Below are 18,881 nucleotides of genomic sequence, written 5' to 3' on the forward strand. Positions count from 1 at the left end.
GAGCCGAGAGGTCACTCTGGTGGGCACTCTTACGCACACTTTAGACAACCCTTTTTAGGTTCTAAAGAATTGGGGTAGCTGGTGGTGGATACCTGAAACTATCAAACTACAACCCAGAACCCATGAATCTCGAAGACAGTTGTATAAAAATGTAGTTTATGAGGGGTGACAAGGGGATTGGGAAAGCCATAAGGACCACACTCCACTTTGTCTAGTTTATGTATGGATGAGTAGAAAAATAGGGGAAGGAAACAAACAGACAAAGGTACCCAGTGTTCTTTTTTACTTCAATTGCTCTTTTTCACTCTAATTATTAATCTTGTTATTCTTGTGTGTGTGCTAATGAAGGTGTCAGGGATTGATTTGGGTGATGAATGTACCACTATGTAATGGTACTGTGAACAATCGAAAGTACGATTTGTTTTGTATGACTGCGTGGTATATGAATATATCTCAATAAAATGAAGATAAAAAAAAAAAAAAAAGACATAATGCTGAGCAAAATAAGCCAGGCACAAAAAGAGAGATATTGTATGTTACCACTAATGTGAATTCTGTGAAAAATGTACAATGTTTTATACTGTAGAATGCAGGGGACCTGGAGATACCAATTAGGGTAGGGGGAATGATAATCTAATAAGAACAGATAAACTATGGAGGGTAATCTCAATGTTATGGGAATGCTCAGGAATGATTATGGTTTGTAAACTTCCTTGGATAGAGTAAGATCATGTTGGAAGCAATAGAGTTATTTTAGGTTTTTTTTTTTTTCTCTTATTCCTTTGTTTTCTTAGTGGTTGTTAATTTTCTTGGGGTATGGTAGGAACATGTTGGAAGCAATGTAGCTATTTTAGATTATTTGTTTTTCTTACTCCTCTGTTTGGACATGGTTTATTAATTTTCTTGGGGTATGGTAGGAACATATTGGAAGCAAAGTAGTTATTTTAGGTTATTTGTTTTCCTTAATCCATTGCTTTGTTTGAAATGTTGTGGGGTTTTTTTGGTTGTTGTTTGCCTGTTTGTTTTTAATTTTTTGATAAACAAAGTTAAAAAATTGAAAAAAAAATCAGTAGAAAAATGGGAGTAAAAACTAAATGACAAATAGGGTGGGATGGGGGGATGGTTTGGGTATTCTCTTTTCACTTTTATTTTTTATTCTTATTCTGATTCTTTCTGATGTAAGGAAAATGTTCAGAAATAGATTGTGGTGATGAACGCATAACTATATGATCATACTGTGAACAGTTGATTGTATACCATGGATGACTGTATGGTTTGTGAATATATTTCAATAAAACTGAATTAAAAAAATAAAAAAATAAAAAAAATAAAATAAAAACATATCCAATAAAAAAAAAAAATTAAATGCCTGATCTTCAAGACAATCTGGCAGCCCTTCCCTGTAGCTCTTTCCCCTCCAAGCCCGTTCAGGAAAATGCCCACACTTTTGAGTTAACATTAGGGGAAAATGGGACAGGATATGTTTCCGTCATATCTTAGATGTAGAGTCGAGGTGAATGTCTGAAGCTTGGTACAGGTCAGGCTCCCAGTCACAATATTTTATGTACAGATTTCCAGGACCCCATGGCCACAGGGGACAGGGAAGGGAGGGAAGAGGTGGTGCCATCATCTTCCAAAAGGGGTGTGAATTGCAGACAAGAATCTCCTAGGAAAATGCTGAAATTAGCCCAATTTCAAGCTGATCCTGAAAAACCCTCCCGAGGACCTGGGCCAGGCTTGTGCAGGACTGAAGGACTCTTGATAGCCAAGAAAGTTTATCTGGATTTCCCAGCTTCTGCATTTGGCCTGGATCCCAACACCCGAGATCGGTGCCTCCTTCTCCAGGTTGGTGGTAACCCAGAGCTGGCCCTGACAGCCGTCCTCCCATGGGCTTATCTGCTGGGGCCACCGTATTTCTCCCCAGTCTTCAGTATGTTCACACCATGGGCCACACCTTAGGAAACCCTTATTTTTTCTGTTGCAACTGCCAAAAGGCATAGTTGGTTACTTTTGCAAAAAATAATAAGAGGATTCTACTGACACTGGGGGACTTGGCTGCTTATAACAGATTTCTAAGCTCCCCACTCATATTACTGCCTGTGTTCTTGTGGTTCCTTGAGATTATGCCCCTCCTGGAGTTTTTGGAGCATTCAATCAATTCCTTCAGTGTCACCAAAATTTCCCTGGGAAGCCTGCAGCTGGATTTGAGCTGGGTGAGTAGTTTTATTTTAAAGGCACTCATCTATGTCGTTGTTTGTCCATTCTCACCCCATCCTCAGTGCTAGAGAAACCCCAGTGGCCTTCCTAAAAGGTAAGAACAGAATACCTTGTCTGAATACAACATGAGAATTTAAGGGCATAGTTCCTTAATAAATTTCATAAGTTAATTAGTAATTGGTAATAAGTAATAATTTAATGAGTGTCTTGGATTGACCGTCCCTGCCAATGAATTTTGGGGCAACCAGTAGGTTTGTGTTCTACAGAAGCTGATTATAATGCCCAGTAGACTGGAGACTGTGGCTGGGGACAATAAGAAATCTAAGGACTTTAAGGGAGTCAGTAAATGTATTTCTGATCTATGTTTGCTTAATCAGAACTTGAGTTTTCTTCACTATCATTCTCACGTTTCACTCCGGTAGATGACGAGATGCATTTAAAACTCTTATGTGAGTGGGTAATAAAATGAAACCCATTCACATTCAAGGATGTCTTTGTGGAATTCTGTAGGTGGGTTCCAATGACTTGTATTATGGGAGGGATATCCTACATGTAACACAAGGGTCGATGAGGATTGGTGTCTGTTTCTAGGATAAATAACAGGTTAGAGAATGTGAGTAAAGAGGTGGTTAAACATGATCTTTCTTTCCCAAGGTGACTTTTCCATTGCTCCTATTGATCTTCTGGTTGTGGTTTTCTCCCCCACCAACTCAGAAGCCCTGGACTGTGATGACAAAGATGCATTTTCAAGATGCCTTGCTGCCTTGCTGCCTCATCCTTGTTTTGCTACAGCCACTACTCAGCAGCAAATGCAGATATGGTAGGAGAACATCCCCTTTTCATCTTTAAGAGGATGCCCCAGTAGAAGAACAGAAAAGCCCAAAGAAAAGTTAAGATGATGCCTTCCACTTCAGCTCAGGATGCCGGGAATCCTTAAATCCTCAGAGAGGAATGTGGGACGCGGTGGGAGAAGTCTTCTCACAGATGCACTAACGTGGTTCTTTTGAATCTGCCTCTTTCAGGAAAAGCTGATTTTTGTGTCTTTGTGCCTAATGACACCATTCTGGCCATCGTGGGGAAAGACACAGAGTTACCCTGTCACCTGGATCCCAATATCAGTGTTGAGGACATGGAGTTGAGATGGTACAGGGCCCACCCCTCTCCCGCCGTGTACGTGTATGAGAAGGGGAAAGATATGTATCAAGAGCAGATGAAAGAGTACCAGGGAAGAACAACTTTTTTGAGAGATGGCATTGACAAGGGCATAGCAGCAGTGAGGATACACAATGTCACCACTTTTGATAATGGGACATACCACTGCCGTTTCAAAGACGGTAACGCTTCTTCAGAAGCCACTCTGTGGCTGACGGTGGCAGGTAAGGGGCCTGCATGCTTGGGCATCTTGTTTCTGTGTGATCAAAGTATAACTTTTGCTTACAGAGTTTTCAGTCCCAATCATAAATAATCATGTTTATGGCCAAACTTCCAATAAAATGTTAGACTTTTCACAACATACACTTCCAAGAAAAATCCCATTTTACAGAAACCTTGTACAATGACAGTACTTCTTGGAAAATGCAGTTCTTAATACATAGATATGTTTTCTAGTTTTCCTTCCTTTCATTACACCATTATACTGTTGTAGGGGGGGGGAGAAGAAGAGGGAGAGAGAAGGGATGGGACAGGAGGGAGGGAGAGAGAGAGAGAGAGAGAGAGAGAGGGAGAGGAAGAGGAAGAGAGAGGAAGGGGAGAGGAGAGAAGGGAAGGAAGGTAAGGGAAGGGAAGAGAAAGCTGTGGTCAGGGGAGAATGCTTCTGGGATGTGGGGAGAAATTCCTTGTCAGTACCAGAAATTGTGCTTTGAAGTCAGGCAAACCTGGGTTCAAACTGTGTTTCTCACACTTACTAATTTTGTGACTTAGGAAAATTATTTAATCTTCCTGAGCATTTTTTGTTTTGATTTCTTCTGCTTTGCCTGTAAAATTGGGATAATATATTTGGGATCTAAATATCAAACAGGGTAGTATATGAAAAATAACCTAATACATATTAGAAATACTCAAGACTTTTTAAAAATGGTGGCAGCAGTAGATGGAAAGATTTAAGCCAATATCTCTTTCTTCAGGAGTGGGTGAAAAGCCCAGAATCAGTTTGAGAGATCACAAGGACGATGGCCTCCAGGCAGAGTGCACCTCAGCTGGCTGGTTCCCTGAGCCCGAGGTGCAGTGGATGGATTTCAGGGGAAATTCAATACCTTCTGAGACCAATATCTCAGCATCAGCTACCAGTGGGCTCTTCACTGTGGCATCCGGTGTGACTGTCAGGGACAGGGCTGTGGGGGCCCTAAGTTGCTCCATTGCCAGCCCCCTCCACCCTGAGAGGAAGACGGCTAGCATTCACCTACCAGGTTAGTATTTTATTCAGTTTTGTTCTCAAAAAGGCTGAGAATAGGAAACCATAGCCTTCGTGGGCACCTGGGGCAGAGGTACAAGTCCTCTAGCAAGAGGGAAAGGAGACCGCAGATCCTTTTCTACATCTTTCCCCCAGAGACCTGGCTCACTGGGTTCTAGGGGGGTGCAGAGTTGGGTGCTTTTAATTGAAGTGGTTCAGAGATAGGGGTGTTGGGAAAGCCCCAAGGAGAACAGGGAATGTTTGCCCTGGTATTAATTTTTTATTTTAATTTTTAAATAATTTCAAACTTATAGAAAATTTGCAATAATAATACAAAGAACTCTGTCCATCCATTACCCAGATTCACCAATTTTTATCATTTTGCCCCATTTGTTTTATCATTTCTCTTTCTCTCTTTACCTAGTAGCTATGTACTATATGTCTATCTGTGCAAATACATACATATTTTGTTCCGATTCATTTCAGAGTTCTTTGTAAACATCAATCCTTTCGTGTTTCCTAAGAACAAAGAAGTTCCTTCTTTCCAGTATTCTTTACTCATATGACTCTCTGGAATCTCCCTCAGATTCCTCCTCCAGCAGGTTGTCATTTGCAGCTTGGAGTATAGTATTGCTTCTGATCTTTGTTGCACCGGGACTTATAATAGCTGGAGCCATCTGTGTTTTCCGGAAACGGCAACAGGATGAAAATAGAAGACTGTGGGAACAAGTGAGCGAGCAGAGCAGACAACGAGCCAGCAGTGCCAATGGTGAGCAGGGAGAGCCAACAGGATGGGGGGGAGCACTCAGACACTGAGCCCATCAGAGCAGAGACCTGTGCTAGGGCAGCCTTGGTGTGTTCTTAAATACAGTAACAATTGAAGGATGTGGGAAAGTCTGCATTCTAGACATTGTGAAATCATGTATCCACTGAAAATGCTGTATGTCTGAGAACCTCCTTGGTTGCTCTTTGCTAGAGAATTTAATGTAGGCTTGGTGTCCAACAGATTTGGGCGTAAACCATGACCGTGGTACGTGCTGGCCAAGGCTCTGCCTTGATCCCCGACTCTGACACAGACTGAGGGGTCTAGGCATGAAGCCCCACTCGCATGTGTGCTGGATGAGGGTTGGGCTTGAACTGCAACTTAGACAAATGTTGTCTAGGGGTTTAGGCTTGAACCCCAACCCTGACTCATTATGACCTAGGGATCTGGGCATGAACCCTGACCCTGACTCATGCTGACCTCGGGGATCTGGGCTTGAACCCCGACCCTGACTCATGCTGACCTAGGGGTCAGGACTTGAACCCCAGCCCTGACTCATGCTGTCCTAGGGGTCAGGACTTGAACCCTGATTTGGAAGTGCTGGCCTAGGGGTCTGAGACCTGCCCCGAAAGGCTCAGCCTCAGCTTCCTCCTCTACCAGTGGAGCTGATAATTACCTCCTGAAATGTGGTGTTCAGGATGAGATACAATAATTTACAGGGCCCTGAACATGCAGAGGACTTGTTTTGGCAGTGGGGCTGGATGTTATCATCATTATTGATTCTTAATTCGTTCATCAGTCAACTCACTCTCCCACATGTCATTTCAGAAGCTGGGGACTTGTACTCAGATTTCAGACCCCTATCTTGGAAGTCAAGCCTGTTCCTTGGCTTGTTATAAAGACTGCATTACAAACTTCGGATGGCTGACAGGAAGATTTGGGCCAATGAACTGTTCTATATAAGCATGTTTATTTAGGAATAAAACTGCATCCACTTGGTTTTACTGAGCATTAAAGAACATACATTTATTCTTTTATACAGAGAAACTATAGGCAGAGCTCAGTAAGCTTTCTTTTGACTTATCTCTCCAGAATAGCAGCTTTGCCCCATTTTGCTAAACTGAAGCCTATAATATCACATATCTCCATTTCATTGCAGGCTCCAGGGAGAGCAGTTTAATTTATGGTAAGTACCGTTCTTGGAAGCTTGGGGTCTCTGCATCCCATGTCCCATCCCTGTCCTGGGTCCCAATGGCTGAGGGAGCCAGAAACACAGACATGGTTCCATTGGAGCAGGGATAAGAGGTATCCCAAAATCAGAGTTGGTCTCAGGAAAAGAGAAAATCACAGAGAAGCCTTTCCATCAGTTACCGAGGGGTCTTAGCTTCTCTCCCTCACACAGCAGAGATAAGTGTGTGAAGTCAGTTATTCCAGAAATAAGTGTGTGAAGCCATAGGTATTCAATAAGATTCAAGAAGATTGTGAGAGAGAGATGGGCAAGGAGCACAAGGAGGCAAATCCAGACTTTAGCCCTCTTTCCAGTGCTCACTCCTCTGTGTGCATGTTTGGATGTGTGTGCATGTATGTGTGTGTTTCTGTAGCCTCTTTTATTTCCAGACTGCAGAAATGCTGTACCATATGCTGGTGAGTGGTAGCAACATCCTTGTGAAAAACAGGTTTTGCTGCCTGAAGAGATTTTATCTCCTTTTCCTTTAAACTTCCTGAGACTGTAGAAGAGACAAGCCTGGAGGGATAGTCCTGCCTGTGGGGGAGTCTGAGGGAATCAGCTTTTCTAAGACAGGGGACTCAGGGGTTGCTATTACTACAAAGAACAGAGAAATAAGGAACTTTCAGTCTGGCTGTGGAGAGGGAGAGCCTTTCTAGAAAGACCTACATGGCAGGGAATGAGAAGGGCATGTGGGAGGATGAAGGAAAGGCCTGGAGGACCCAATCAGGACATACTCAATTGATGAAGAGCCAAGGAGATGGTGAGAACACATTCATTCATTCACTCATTCACTCATTCATTAAAAATAGTTGTTGAGGGCTTCATGTGCCAGGAACTGGGTTTATATCAGTCAATAAAATGGCTTCATCCTGTCCTCATGCAGCATAGAGTCTATTTGGGGATACAAACAATAAACCAGTGAAAATGTTTAATTAAAACTGAAATACATTGGGATAAACATTATAGGAGTGTAGTGAGCATAATGATGAAGTTTAACAGAGAGGATTTGCTTTGGCTCGTCGGGAAAGGCTCAGCTGTGAGATTAGGACGTTCAAGCTGAGAGCTGAATGATGAGATCCCAGCCATGGACAAAGAAGGGAGTGGGACCCTCCTCAGCGATGGGAAGAGTAGACACTGAAGAGGGTAATGGAGAAGCAGAAAGGACAGCAGTCTGGGTGAGGAAGACAGGCAAGCATGGAGAAGCACCACAAGAGGCTGGAACAGTTAGAGGCCAGAGAAGATGCCAAGTTCCCAAGACCACGGCAAGGCACTTGGGTTTTATTTGAGATGCAACGGAAAATGAATGAGGGCTTTTAGTGGGGGAGAGTCTGGATACTGGATGAAGAGAGGTAAACAGATAGGAGTTGGTCTTGGAGGTAGAAGTAGACTAGAGAAGGGGCAAGAAAAAGGGAGAAACCAAGGATGGATAATTGTGTAGAAGAGTAACTGGAAGGGAAAGCCTTGGGGTGAATTGAGACAGATTTAGGCAAGAGAACTGGAATTTCTTTTGGACCTCCTATGATTGAGATGTTTTGAGACTTCCAAATGGAGACATAGAATAAATGATTGGCTATGCAAATCTAGAGCTTGCAGCAGAAGTTTGGACTAAAGATATGAATTTGGGGTCAACTGTATATATCTGGTATTTAAGGTTATGAACATGAAAAAAAGGTACAGAACAAAGAAGAGCGAGCCATGACTAGTCATGAAAACCCACCACATTTAAAGATCTGGTAGAACAAGATGTACTAGCAAATGAGACAGAAAAAAAATGGATAGAGCAGTAGGAGAAAACATGAGATAATTTACCGCTGTCATCAGGAGATAAAATGTATTGAGGAAGTAGACAATTGTGTTAGATGCAGCTGAGAAGTGAAGTAAAATGAGGTCAGAGACATGACCTTCATGATTGGTAAGAGACATTGGTGAAGGGGAGATGAAAACATGGAGAGAACTGGAGTAGGGAATTTCCAAACTACTGACTGTTAAGCAGAGCTAAAAATTTGAGAGTGGGGATCAAGGAAACGTTTTTTCTTTAATTTAAGATAAGAGATAATAGACCACATTTGTTACCTGAAAGGAATGATCCAGAATAAAGAGCAATTAAGAATGATAGATAACGGAAATGAATAAAGAACAATTTTGCAAAGGTGTGCATATGAGGATGGGCTGGACTAATCAGAAGAAAAATTGGCCTACAAATGTAGTTGAGATGGGGAAGGGAATTTGAGGTGCATGGAGAGGGGATGCAGTAGGAGTCAGAGAGGAAGGTGAGGTTACTTGGTGATATAGTAGGATCTGCCAGGCTCATTTGTTGGATCAGTGGAGACTCATCCAGCTGTAGAGTCTTGTAAGAGACATTGTTGAGCATACTTGCTAGAGAGAAGTCACTTTGATTCACAACCAAAGAATCTGTGGCGGATGAGAAGAGAAGGAAGATTAAGACAGCAGAACGATGATGCAGTGGGATCAGTGAACCCAGAACCTGAGAGCAGGAAACTGAGAAAGGCATTCAGGGATTCATCCCCCATGCATATTGAGGTTGTCCAGAGTGATGAGGAGTATAGAGGACTGGGTGCTGGGTCAGTTCTACAGTGAGGGAAAGAGGTCAGCCTAGAGAGTCAGTTTATAATCAAAATAAAGAGGTAGAATGTGAAGGAGCTTGATCCACATACCCGCGACTCAACAGAGGAAGGATTTGGGGAAAGAGGAGAAGGAATGCTCAGGAAGTAGCAACGACAGTTGTTGGGAATGTTGAGGAAAAAGAAACAAATGGCCTGTGCCAGAAAGCCAAGGAGAGCAGGGTTTTACCTCAGAAAGGATATAGACCTCCTGAGAAAAAATCTAGGGTTCTGATAGCAGTAGAGGACTAAGCATCAGTCATGCCAAGCCATCTGGGAAAGAGGGAGGCATCTGGTGACTAAAACAGACAATGATCTGAGACATGTACAGCTTTAGAACTGAGGCTTTTTCCAAAAAGAAAGAGATGTTTTTAGGTGTTTTAGGGCAGCTTCCGGAATAGCTGGGTACTCAGCCAGGCCACAAACGCCTCCCTGCTTCTCACTTAGGTAGAACAAATCTAACAGGATTTTATGCCCAGGCACTCGGTAAGACTGAGGACTGATCATAAGAGCTCCAAGAGTTTCACGCAGGGTAGAAGTTCTGAAGAAAGAAGACATAGATCAACCAGGGGACAGCAGATAAGACCACTGTGATCAAAGGGTTGGCCAGTGGGGAATGTTTGGGCAAGGGAACACATGTTTCTTATAGATTTTGTCTGTTTGGGGGAATGTTTCTGTGGCTGTTAAAATCCGTCTTGGTGTTTTCCAGATATGGCTGGCCAGTTTTTGATTCCACAGCTGTAGAACAGCACCTGCTTCAGTGAACATACTATAATCAAAAATGCCACCTCATTCTGTTGTGCTCCACCTCTCTCTCTCTACACACACACACACACACACACACACACACACACACACACACACACACAATCCCACCACAACACCAGGACAGGCCGGCAAAACAAAGATAGTCAAAATATTGGGAGATGAGCCAGATCATAAAAGACTCTAAGTCATGTTCTACCTCCCTGAGGAAGCTGCCCCTGATCCCCAGCCTTGTGTTATCTTGCCACTCCTTTAGGGTGGGCTGTAGGCTCCTGGCACAGAAAACTGAGGCTATTCAGGGACTCCTGGTGACAGCAGTGGCTCCATCAGAGAAGCAAGGGGAGAGAGATCTGGGAGGCAACCCCAGGATTCCAGGACTTGCAAGAACTCAGTGAGAACCTGAATGCCAAAAGCTTGCCCCTCTCCTCTTTCTGCAGTGAGCCCATCCCTGGATCCAGACACTGCTAATACCAAACTCTTCCTGAGTGAGAACCGGAAAAGCGTGGAACGGCTATACTTTGAACAGGACTTGCCTGACACCCCTGAGAGGTTTGACCAGGACCCCTGCGTTCTAGGCAGGGAGCAATTCACCTCTGGGAAGTTTTACTGGGAAGTCGAGGTGGGAAAGAGGAAGGCTTGGAATCTGGGTGTTTGTCTGGAAAGTTTAGATCGGAAAGGAAGAATTCCCAAGTCACCAGCGCATGGTGTCTGGGCCATAGAGTTTTACAAGGAGAAATACCGGGCTCTCACCTATCCTAGGAAACGCCTGCATCTTTCTGAGCCCCCACACGTGGTGGGCATTTTGCTGGACTGTGATGCCAGAAATCTCACCTTTTATAACAAGACTGACAGATCCCACCTCTACTCATTCTCTGAAATCTCTTTCTCAGGCCCCTTGGCGGCCGTTCTTCTGTCTCTGGACTCTCGACGTCCGTCCCCTGATCATCTGCTCAGTGTTTAGACAGCTAGGGGAAGTGACCAGCCCCCTGGAAGGCTCTGAACTTACCCCTGGGCTCCCAGGGACCCCCATTAGGGAAAAGGCAACAACATTCTCGAGGGACGGGGACTCTCCTCAGACACGGCCCATGTCCTTCTCACCCAAGGCCAGCCCTGCTCTCTGAGAGAAACATCCAGGTTCCTAAATCCTAATTCAACCATGTACTAGTGTGCAACTTTGGGCAAAGTATTAACCTGCCTTATCTTCATTTTTCTACCCTATAAAATGATGATTATAAAGTACATCATGGACTATTTTGTGGAATGAATTTGGGAGCATATATAAACATTCAGCCACGCAGCCCTTTTCCTCACAACCACCCAAACGTCAGACTCACCCTCAGCTCCCTCTCTCTGCCACCCTCCCTAGGACAGGTTGTGCCTGGTCTTGTTTGGCCAGTTGGAGATTTCGGGACTCCACGTCTTGCCCTTTGTGTCAGCAGGTCCCAGTCCAGGCAGAAAACACACCGGTGTTTTGACAGAGCATACGCTAGGAATTGAAGGACTCACAAGGCACAAAGAGAACACGGACGTATTGTGGAGGTAGTGAATGCCAGAAGCAGCTTGCACCCCACTAGCTGGGGAACAGAGGGGAAAGGTTGGAATTATTAAGACTCGGTTGCTTGGAGTAGGGGACTGTGGAGGGGCTCTGCCCAGAAAGCACCAGCGCCTCTGGGCTGGTTCTGTGAGTGCTGGAAGGAGTGACCGTGAGGCTGGGGTGGCCCTGGCAGGAGATGTCCTGAACTTTCCCCTCCAGCCTGCAGGCTCCCTCTTTCTGTCCAAGGCAGATTTAGTGAGGGGGTCTCACAAAGCAGACTTGATTTGCAGAGTCTCATCCACAGCACAGAGCAGAGCGTGGGGGGAAGGTCTGTCCCTTTCCGAAGGCGGCTCAATAAATGCTCAGTAAGTGACTACAAACTAGGTGGGTAAAAGCAGCAGGAATTTATTTCTCTCACAGTTCTTTCTGGAGGACAGAAGTCTGACCTCGAGCTTTCAGCAGGGTTTGTTCCTCCGGGAGGCTCTGGGGGAGAATTCGTCCCAACGCTTTCTCCTTTTTTCTGGTGGCTGCCAGCCATCCTGGGGCTCCTTGGCTTGTAGACGCATCACTCCAACCTCTACTCCATTGCCACCTGGTCTGTTTCTACTAGGTGTGTTCTCTCTGTGTTCTCTCCTCCCTGTCCCTTGTAAGGTCAACTGTGACTGGACTTACAGCTCACCCTAATCCAGAATGACCTCATCTCGAGAGTCTTACTTTAATATCTGCAAAGACCCTTTTTGCAAATAAGGTCCAATTAGCCAGAACCAGGGTTAGGGCATTTTGAGAGGACACAGCTCATCCCACTCCAGAGTGAGTGGAGCTCAGAGGCACTGTCTACATGGCTGCACATCTTTCTATAGGGTGGTGCCCCTGCCTCAGAGCAGGAAGGATGTGCAAAAAAGAGATAATCTACAAATGTCTTGGAGAGGCAAGCCTCTCATAGAATGAAAAGTTTTTCATGAGTGCTCCAGGAGTTCATAGTGGGGAGTGCTAACTGGGACTAAGTGGGCAGGGAATGCCGAAGCAGGGACGTGACCTTGTGGTTGGGTTTGAAGACAGGCTGGGGTTTTGTGGACAGAAGTGGAGAAGGAGGGACGGAGAGAAGAACTTGTCCCTGTTTCATCTCCTGCTCCCACTTTCCTCATCAGCAAATCCAAAATGTTACTAAATTCTGCAAGTTACCCACTGTAGCCTCAGAGTGATAAGTTTTTTCCTCTTTTTGGCTTACTAAAGTAATATTTATGTATAATAACATTCACCAATTTTAAGTGTACCATTTGAAGGATTTGGTAATTGTATACAATCATGACTCACACCGTAATCGAGAGATAGAACATTTCCTCACCAAATATTCCTTTGAACGTCTCCCCACCTCTGACCCCAAGCAACCACTGACCTTCTCTCTGTCACTGTAGTTTAACCTAATCTAGCATTTAATACAAATAAAACATGGTCTTTCCTTCTTGGCTTTCTTCCCTTAGCATAACACTTTTGAGACTCATCCATGTTATTACCTGATATTTGTTCCTTTTTATTGTTGAGTAGTATTCCATATGTAATTTACCTACCGACTGATGGACATTTGAGTTGGCTATTACGAATAATGCTGCACAAACTGAGGCTTTCATTTCTCTAGGGTAAATACCTAGGTGTGGAATTGCAAGGTGATGGGGTAAGCTTAGGTTTAACTTGGTAAGGAACTTCCACAGCCTTTTCTAGAATGACTACACCATTTTGCATTCCTACCAATAAAGTATGAGAGTTCCAGTTGCTTTATATGCTTGCCCACATTTGGTGTGGTCAATACTAAATTTGCTTTTTAATTTTAGCCATTCTCATGGACGTGTATAGTAAGTTTAATTTTGCCTTTCTCTGATGACAAGTGATATTGAGCATCTTTTCATGTATTTATTGTCCATTCATGTATCTTCTTTTGTGAAGTCTCTGTTTGAATCTTTTGTCCATTTGTTTAATTTGGATGGTTTCTCTTCGTATTACTGAATTGTATATTGTGGATACGAGCCATTTGTTGAATATGTGTTTCACAGAAATTTTCTCCCAGTCCGTGGCTTCTCATTTTATTTTCTTAACTAAATACTTAAAAGGGCAAAAATCCATTGTTTTTCATTTATTCTGTTTTGATCTGTGTTTCTGAGGTCCTGTTTAAAAAATTGTCACCTCATCCAATATCAGAAAGATTTTCTCTGATGTTTTCTTATAGGAGTTTAATACTTTTAGATCTTACATTTAAGTCTGATTCATTTTGAGTTGATTTTTTGTGTATAGCATAAAGTAAAAGCTGAAGTCCGTTTTTTAATACAGATATCCTGTTCTTCCAGAACCATTCGTAGAAAACTCTTTTCTCCTTTGAGTTAGAAGGTGGTATTTTAAGCTTATCCACCCGATGGCTTTCTTGTCTCCCGCAGTCTCCGCCCCACAGGGTCCCCTCCCAGCCGGCTTCGCCCAGGTTCCCACCTCACTTTTGTGCAGCGTCTGCTTGAGCCATAGGAATTTCTCCTTCCCACCCCAGCTGGGTGGGATAGTAGCGCATTTGTTAACCATTGATTTTAATTTTAAAAATAAATAAGTTAAGTAGATAAAATTTTAAGTGTACCCTTGGGTTTACTATTTCTGACAGATTTCTTGATGTCCTAGAGATTTGTGTGAGTAGAAGTAACACTACTCACTTTTTTGTCTATAGACTAATGTATTAATAATGTGAATTTATTAAACAATCATTATTTTTAAAACGCTAAACACTCAGTGTTCCCCTAAATACTCACAGACCACTGCACAATGATCAAATCAAAACTTTTCAATTTTACAAAATATAGTTCCAAATTTTTAACGCTGGTTATAAACTCAAATCAAAATTTCTAAAATCTAATTAATCACATAATCTACTGTACTATTTAAAATTTTAAAACTGCTAACAAACCTCCAAAACACTACCAATAAATATTACAGTGGTTTAAGAACAGATCAGCTAGCGCGGGACCGTGCGGGGCGGGTGACCAGTGGAGAGGGCGGCCGGCGGCTCCAGCCCGGGTTCCCCTGCCCGCGCCCACAGGGATGTCATGAGTGAAGGGATTTCAACAAGGGTTCAAAATGCGGTAAGCTGTTGAGTCACTGCAGTGCCCTCAAAGGGCAGAAATTGCAGCCTTTTTTATATTGCCTGCCACATTTTCTAGTCTTAGAAGAAAGTGTGCCGTAAGAGAAAAATTAACAAGGAAATTTTGGAAAGTAATTCAAAGAACAAAACTGCAACACTATTTTTTAAGAAAATAAGTATCTGAGCCACAATTACTGAACTTTTGTTTTACACCTTAAAAAAAAAAATGTTTCAGAACAAGGTACATGCATTATGAGTCACATTACTGGACAAGCTGTTCAAGTATTTTTTTTAAAACTTCCCTGTATAGAAAAAAAATCGTTAAGGATGTAAAAGCCATGCTTGCCTATTTGCTGTACACATGTAATGAAATTGTAGATAAAGTAGTGCATTGAAACAAATGAGCAAAAAGCACATACTTCTACTATACGAGGTGCTGGTGCAGAAAAAAATATATGTATTTTTGGAAATGTACCATTTTGTACTTTCAAGTGTTATATTTAAAAGAAAACAAAAAACAAAGAAACCCTTTATTTCATTAAATGATTGGTTCTGGTGGTTGTTAAGAAACAAAAGACCAAAAGAGGTTTTTGTCTTTCTTTTTTATTTTTTAAGTATTGGAGTAAGTCTAAAGAAAAGAAAGTGCTTTATTTTCCTTCATAGTCATTTACTCAAGTGTCCCTAAGATCAGTTCCTGCCTCAGAATTCAAGTTAATGCATGCTGCTCTGTTGCCTCATATGTGAAAAGAAAATAGGAGGGGAGACAAACGAGTTGATGGTTTGAATCATGATTTTTGCCATGTTACCTTGACGCAAATTTGCCAAATCTCATCCTGTGAAGTAATTTGATAACTTTTCTAATGCCTGACTAGTAAGTTTTTAAAACATCCTTCTTTTAAAATCATAACTGAGTATTTTCAGTTATTGCAGTCTTCATTGTAAGTAAGCCCAAAGGATTCAACATAAGAATTATGTTTATTCTAAATATCAGTTTATAGACAATATTAGAGCTTTATTTTATTCAGAGAAGGAGGGTGTGTTGAATTTTTCTTATTAATTGGAGATAATAGTAGACTATAGAAAACTTCCTCACAAAAAAATAAATCTTTATGATTTTCATTTTGAAAAACGTTTTTAAATGACCCAAAAATTTAATCAGATTTCTTTCTACCATACCAGATAACTGGTATAGTCCATCTCTTTGCTGGTTTTAGTAAAAAATTAAAAAAATGAAAAAAAAAAAAGAAAACCAACCCTATACATAGCACACCTTTTTTCTTTCTTTCTTTTTTAGAGAGAGAGAGAAAGTCCACATTTGAGCAACAAAAGAGGTTCTCTGGAGGTGACTCCTAGGCATTATTATAGGTGGGTTTAGCCTCCCCTTTACACACTAAGTTTCACCTGAGCAAGTCTCAAAATCAAGAGCTTGACTTATAAAGCAGAGGGTTCCTAAGTTCACATAGCGCGTTATGTCTACAATAATCCATCCATATCGCACATTACCATCACTTAGCTGTATAATCTTCATCACTCCCAATCTTAAACAATTCTCATGACCCAAATGACATCTCATAGCTCTTGTCAGCCCTTAATTGTTTGTCCCTAGTATTTGTGTGGTACTAGTGTGGTAACCTACTCTCAACTACATTTCAGTTTAAGCTTCCAATTTCTCATGAAGTTCAAACAGTTAGTTTTGTAGTTGAAGCAATTTGTGCACAAAGTCTACATCTAAACACCCTAGGAAATAATCATTACCTGCTTGGTACCAGACATGGCAAACATCAAGTGACAGTGGATTACCAACTTACCAGCTCATTCTGTCTTGTATACCTTTATGGTGTCACAGTCAGAGGTCAGTAGTAAGCTCAGTAAGCAACTACATGGTGACGTCACCCATCATCTTGTCTCACCTGGAAACAGTTTTCAGTTTATTTACTATGCAACAGACATCCTTCATTTTGTATACAGCTAGCTTTGATTTAATGTGCAACTGCTTTATCTTTCTGTTACAATACAGTGGTTTTGATTTATTTACAATATATGCCATGCCATTTTGATTTTTACTTTGTTTATTTGGTTGAATAAACTTGGGACACTCAAAAACGTGAGGTGATAGTTGTTAAAAACAATACCAGTATTTGATCCAGTTTTATCTCAACTATATTATACCTGGACATTTTAGATGTTTATCAAAGGTCTTTTATTGGGAAAAAAGTAAGTATTTGAAACAAACGTGCAACATTTATAGGTAATGTTGACTCTGAAAAAACTTTTGTAAACCCAGTTGACAAAATTTTAGATCAACTGAAAAAAAAAGCATGATTTTTGAAATCTCTGAATGCCTTGGTTCTCAGTATTATCATTCTTTATTGAATTTATTTCTTATTAAAATATGCAGTTTTTAAGAATTTTTTCTGACGTATTATGAATTTTTGGGGGGTATGGGTAGATGGGAGTTGCTTGCATGTTGCCACACAGCTGACTTGTGTTTTTGTCTATTCTTTATTATCTTATTAGTTTCATGAAATGTATGTACCATAACCAATCTATTGTCTATGAGAGACATGTAAGATAATGTATTTGCAGCCACCTAGACAATGATGCCTGTTCCAGTTTGCTAAAGCTGCCACAATGCAAAATATCAGAAATGGGTTGGCTTTTACAATGGGGGTTTACTACTTCACAAATTTATAGTTCTCAGGCCATGAAAATGTCCCAATTAAGGCATCAATAGGACAATAACTTCTCTGAGGAAAGGCTGATGGCATCTGGGGGTCCTCTGTCACATGGGAAGGCACATGGCCAGAGTCTGCTGGGGATCTCCTGGGCTTAGCTTCTGGTTTCTGTGGCTTTCTCCAAAATGTCTCTGGGCTTTTGTCTTAGCTTTTGTCTCTCAGCTCCCATTCATCCTTGCTTGTTTCTCCAAGGGCATTTTTCTTTAAGTGTCTGGGGGTCCTCTCAGCTTCTCCAGGGCAAACTCTGGATTTCATCTCTTAGCTTCTCTCCTGGTTCTGCTTTTAAAGACTGTCTCCAAGATGTCTCTGGGCGTTTTCTCTCCAAGCATCTCTAAGCTCTCTTCAAAATGTCTCTGCCTTTTATCCTGTCATAGAGGACACCACTAAACTAATTAAGACCCATCTTGAATGGGCGGGGTCACATCTCCATGGAAACAACCTAATCAAAAGGACCCACGCACAATAGGTCTGCTCCCACAAGATTGGATTGAAGAACATGGTCTTTTATGGAGTACTTGATAGATTCCAATCAGCACAATCCCCATCAACAAGAAAGTAGATAAATAAATTCGGTTCATCCATACAACAGAATAATACTCAGCAATAAAATGGAATAAGCCACTGATACACACTACACCATGGATGAATCAAAATAATTATGCTGAATGAAAGAAGGTAGAGTGCATGTTGTATGATTCCATTTATATAAAACACAAACTAATCTATAGTAGGGAAAAAAAAGCAAATCCGTATTGCTTGGGGAGTGTTGGGGAGGGGTGGGGGGATAATGAGGGAGGGATTGCCAAGAGGAAGGAGGAAACTTTTGATGATGGTGGATATGTTCACCATCTTGATTGTGGTGATTGTTCCACAAATTATACATGTGTCAAAACTTGTCAAATTACACATTTCAAATATGTGCCATTAATTTGTAGTCAATTAACTATACTTCATTTAAGCTGTTAACACAGTTGTAAAAGTGCATACAACATACAAAAGCAAGGGTGTACTTGGGCTAAGGCTTAGCAGAGGAGTCAGCTTCTTGCAGTGGGTACGAGGGAAAGTTTCAGATCACTTCTGGTGTTTTCTACCTACTTGCTCTTGACCTCAGGCAACTGACATCAGCTCTCTGAGCCTCCATGTCTTCACCTATAAAATGTGAATGAGGATGAAAACACTCACCTTCTGCATCAGCTGTGAGGATGAGACAAGTAAATGCATGTCTAAAATCAGGCACAGGACATGCCCATGCTGGGACTTCAGTAAACGTTTGCAATTACTAATTATGGAAAAATGGGGATGGCAAATACCTATAAAGGACCTGCTTGCTGTGCCAGGTTTTACATATGCGAACTTGTCCAGTGCCCTCACTCTGCTCTCCAGTAACTACTATATGGCTCCTGTTTTGCAGATGAGGAAACTGATATCCAGGCATATTGAATAACCCACATGGGTCCTACAGCTAATAAATATGGGTTGGGATTTCACACCTTGCACAGTGTTCGAGGGGCTGGAGA

General features: G+C 41.9%; 1 protein-coding gene across 1 annotated transcript; it reads left to right on the forward strand.

The window, feature by feature from the left end:
* The first annotated feature begins 1,864 nt into the window (after window positions 1-1,864).
* LOC119524610 (butyrophilin subfamily 1 member A1-like) lies at window positions 1,865-15,490 on the forward strand. Its single transcript, XM_037823329.1, is given in 8 exon segments — window positions 1,865-2,213; window positions 2,872-3,037; window positions 3,240-3,593; window positions 4,341-4,622; window positions 5,193-5,375; window positions 6,529-6,555; window positions 10,421-10,881; window positions 10,883-15,490. Coding segments are annotated over 8 exon segments (1,785 nt in total). The 5' UTR covers window positions 1,865-2,123; the 3' UTR covers window positions 11,105-15,490.
* The last annotated feature ends 3,391 nt before the right edge of the window (window positions 15,491-18,881 follow it).

Source organism: Choloepus didactylus, assembly GCF_015220235.1.
Source record: "Choloepus didactylus isolate mChoDid1 chromosome 11 unlocalized genomic scaffold, mChoDid1.pri SUPER_11_unloc2, whole genome shotgun sequence".
NCBI lineage: Eukaryota > Metazoa > Chordata > Mammalia > Pilosa > Megalonychidae > Choloepus > Choloepus didactylus.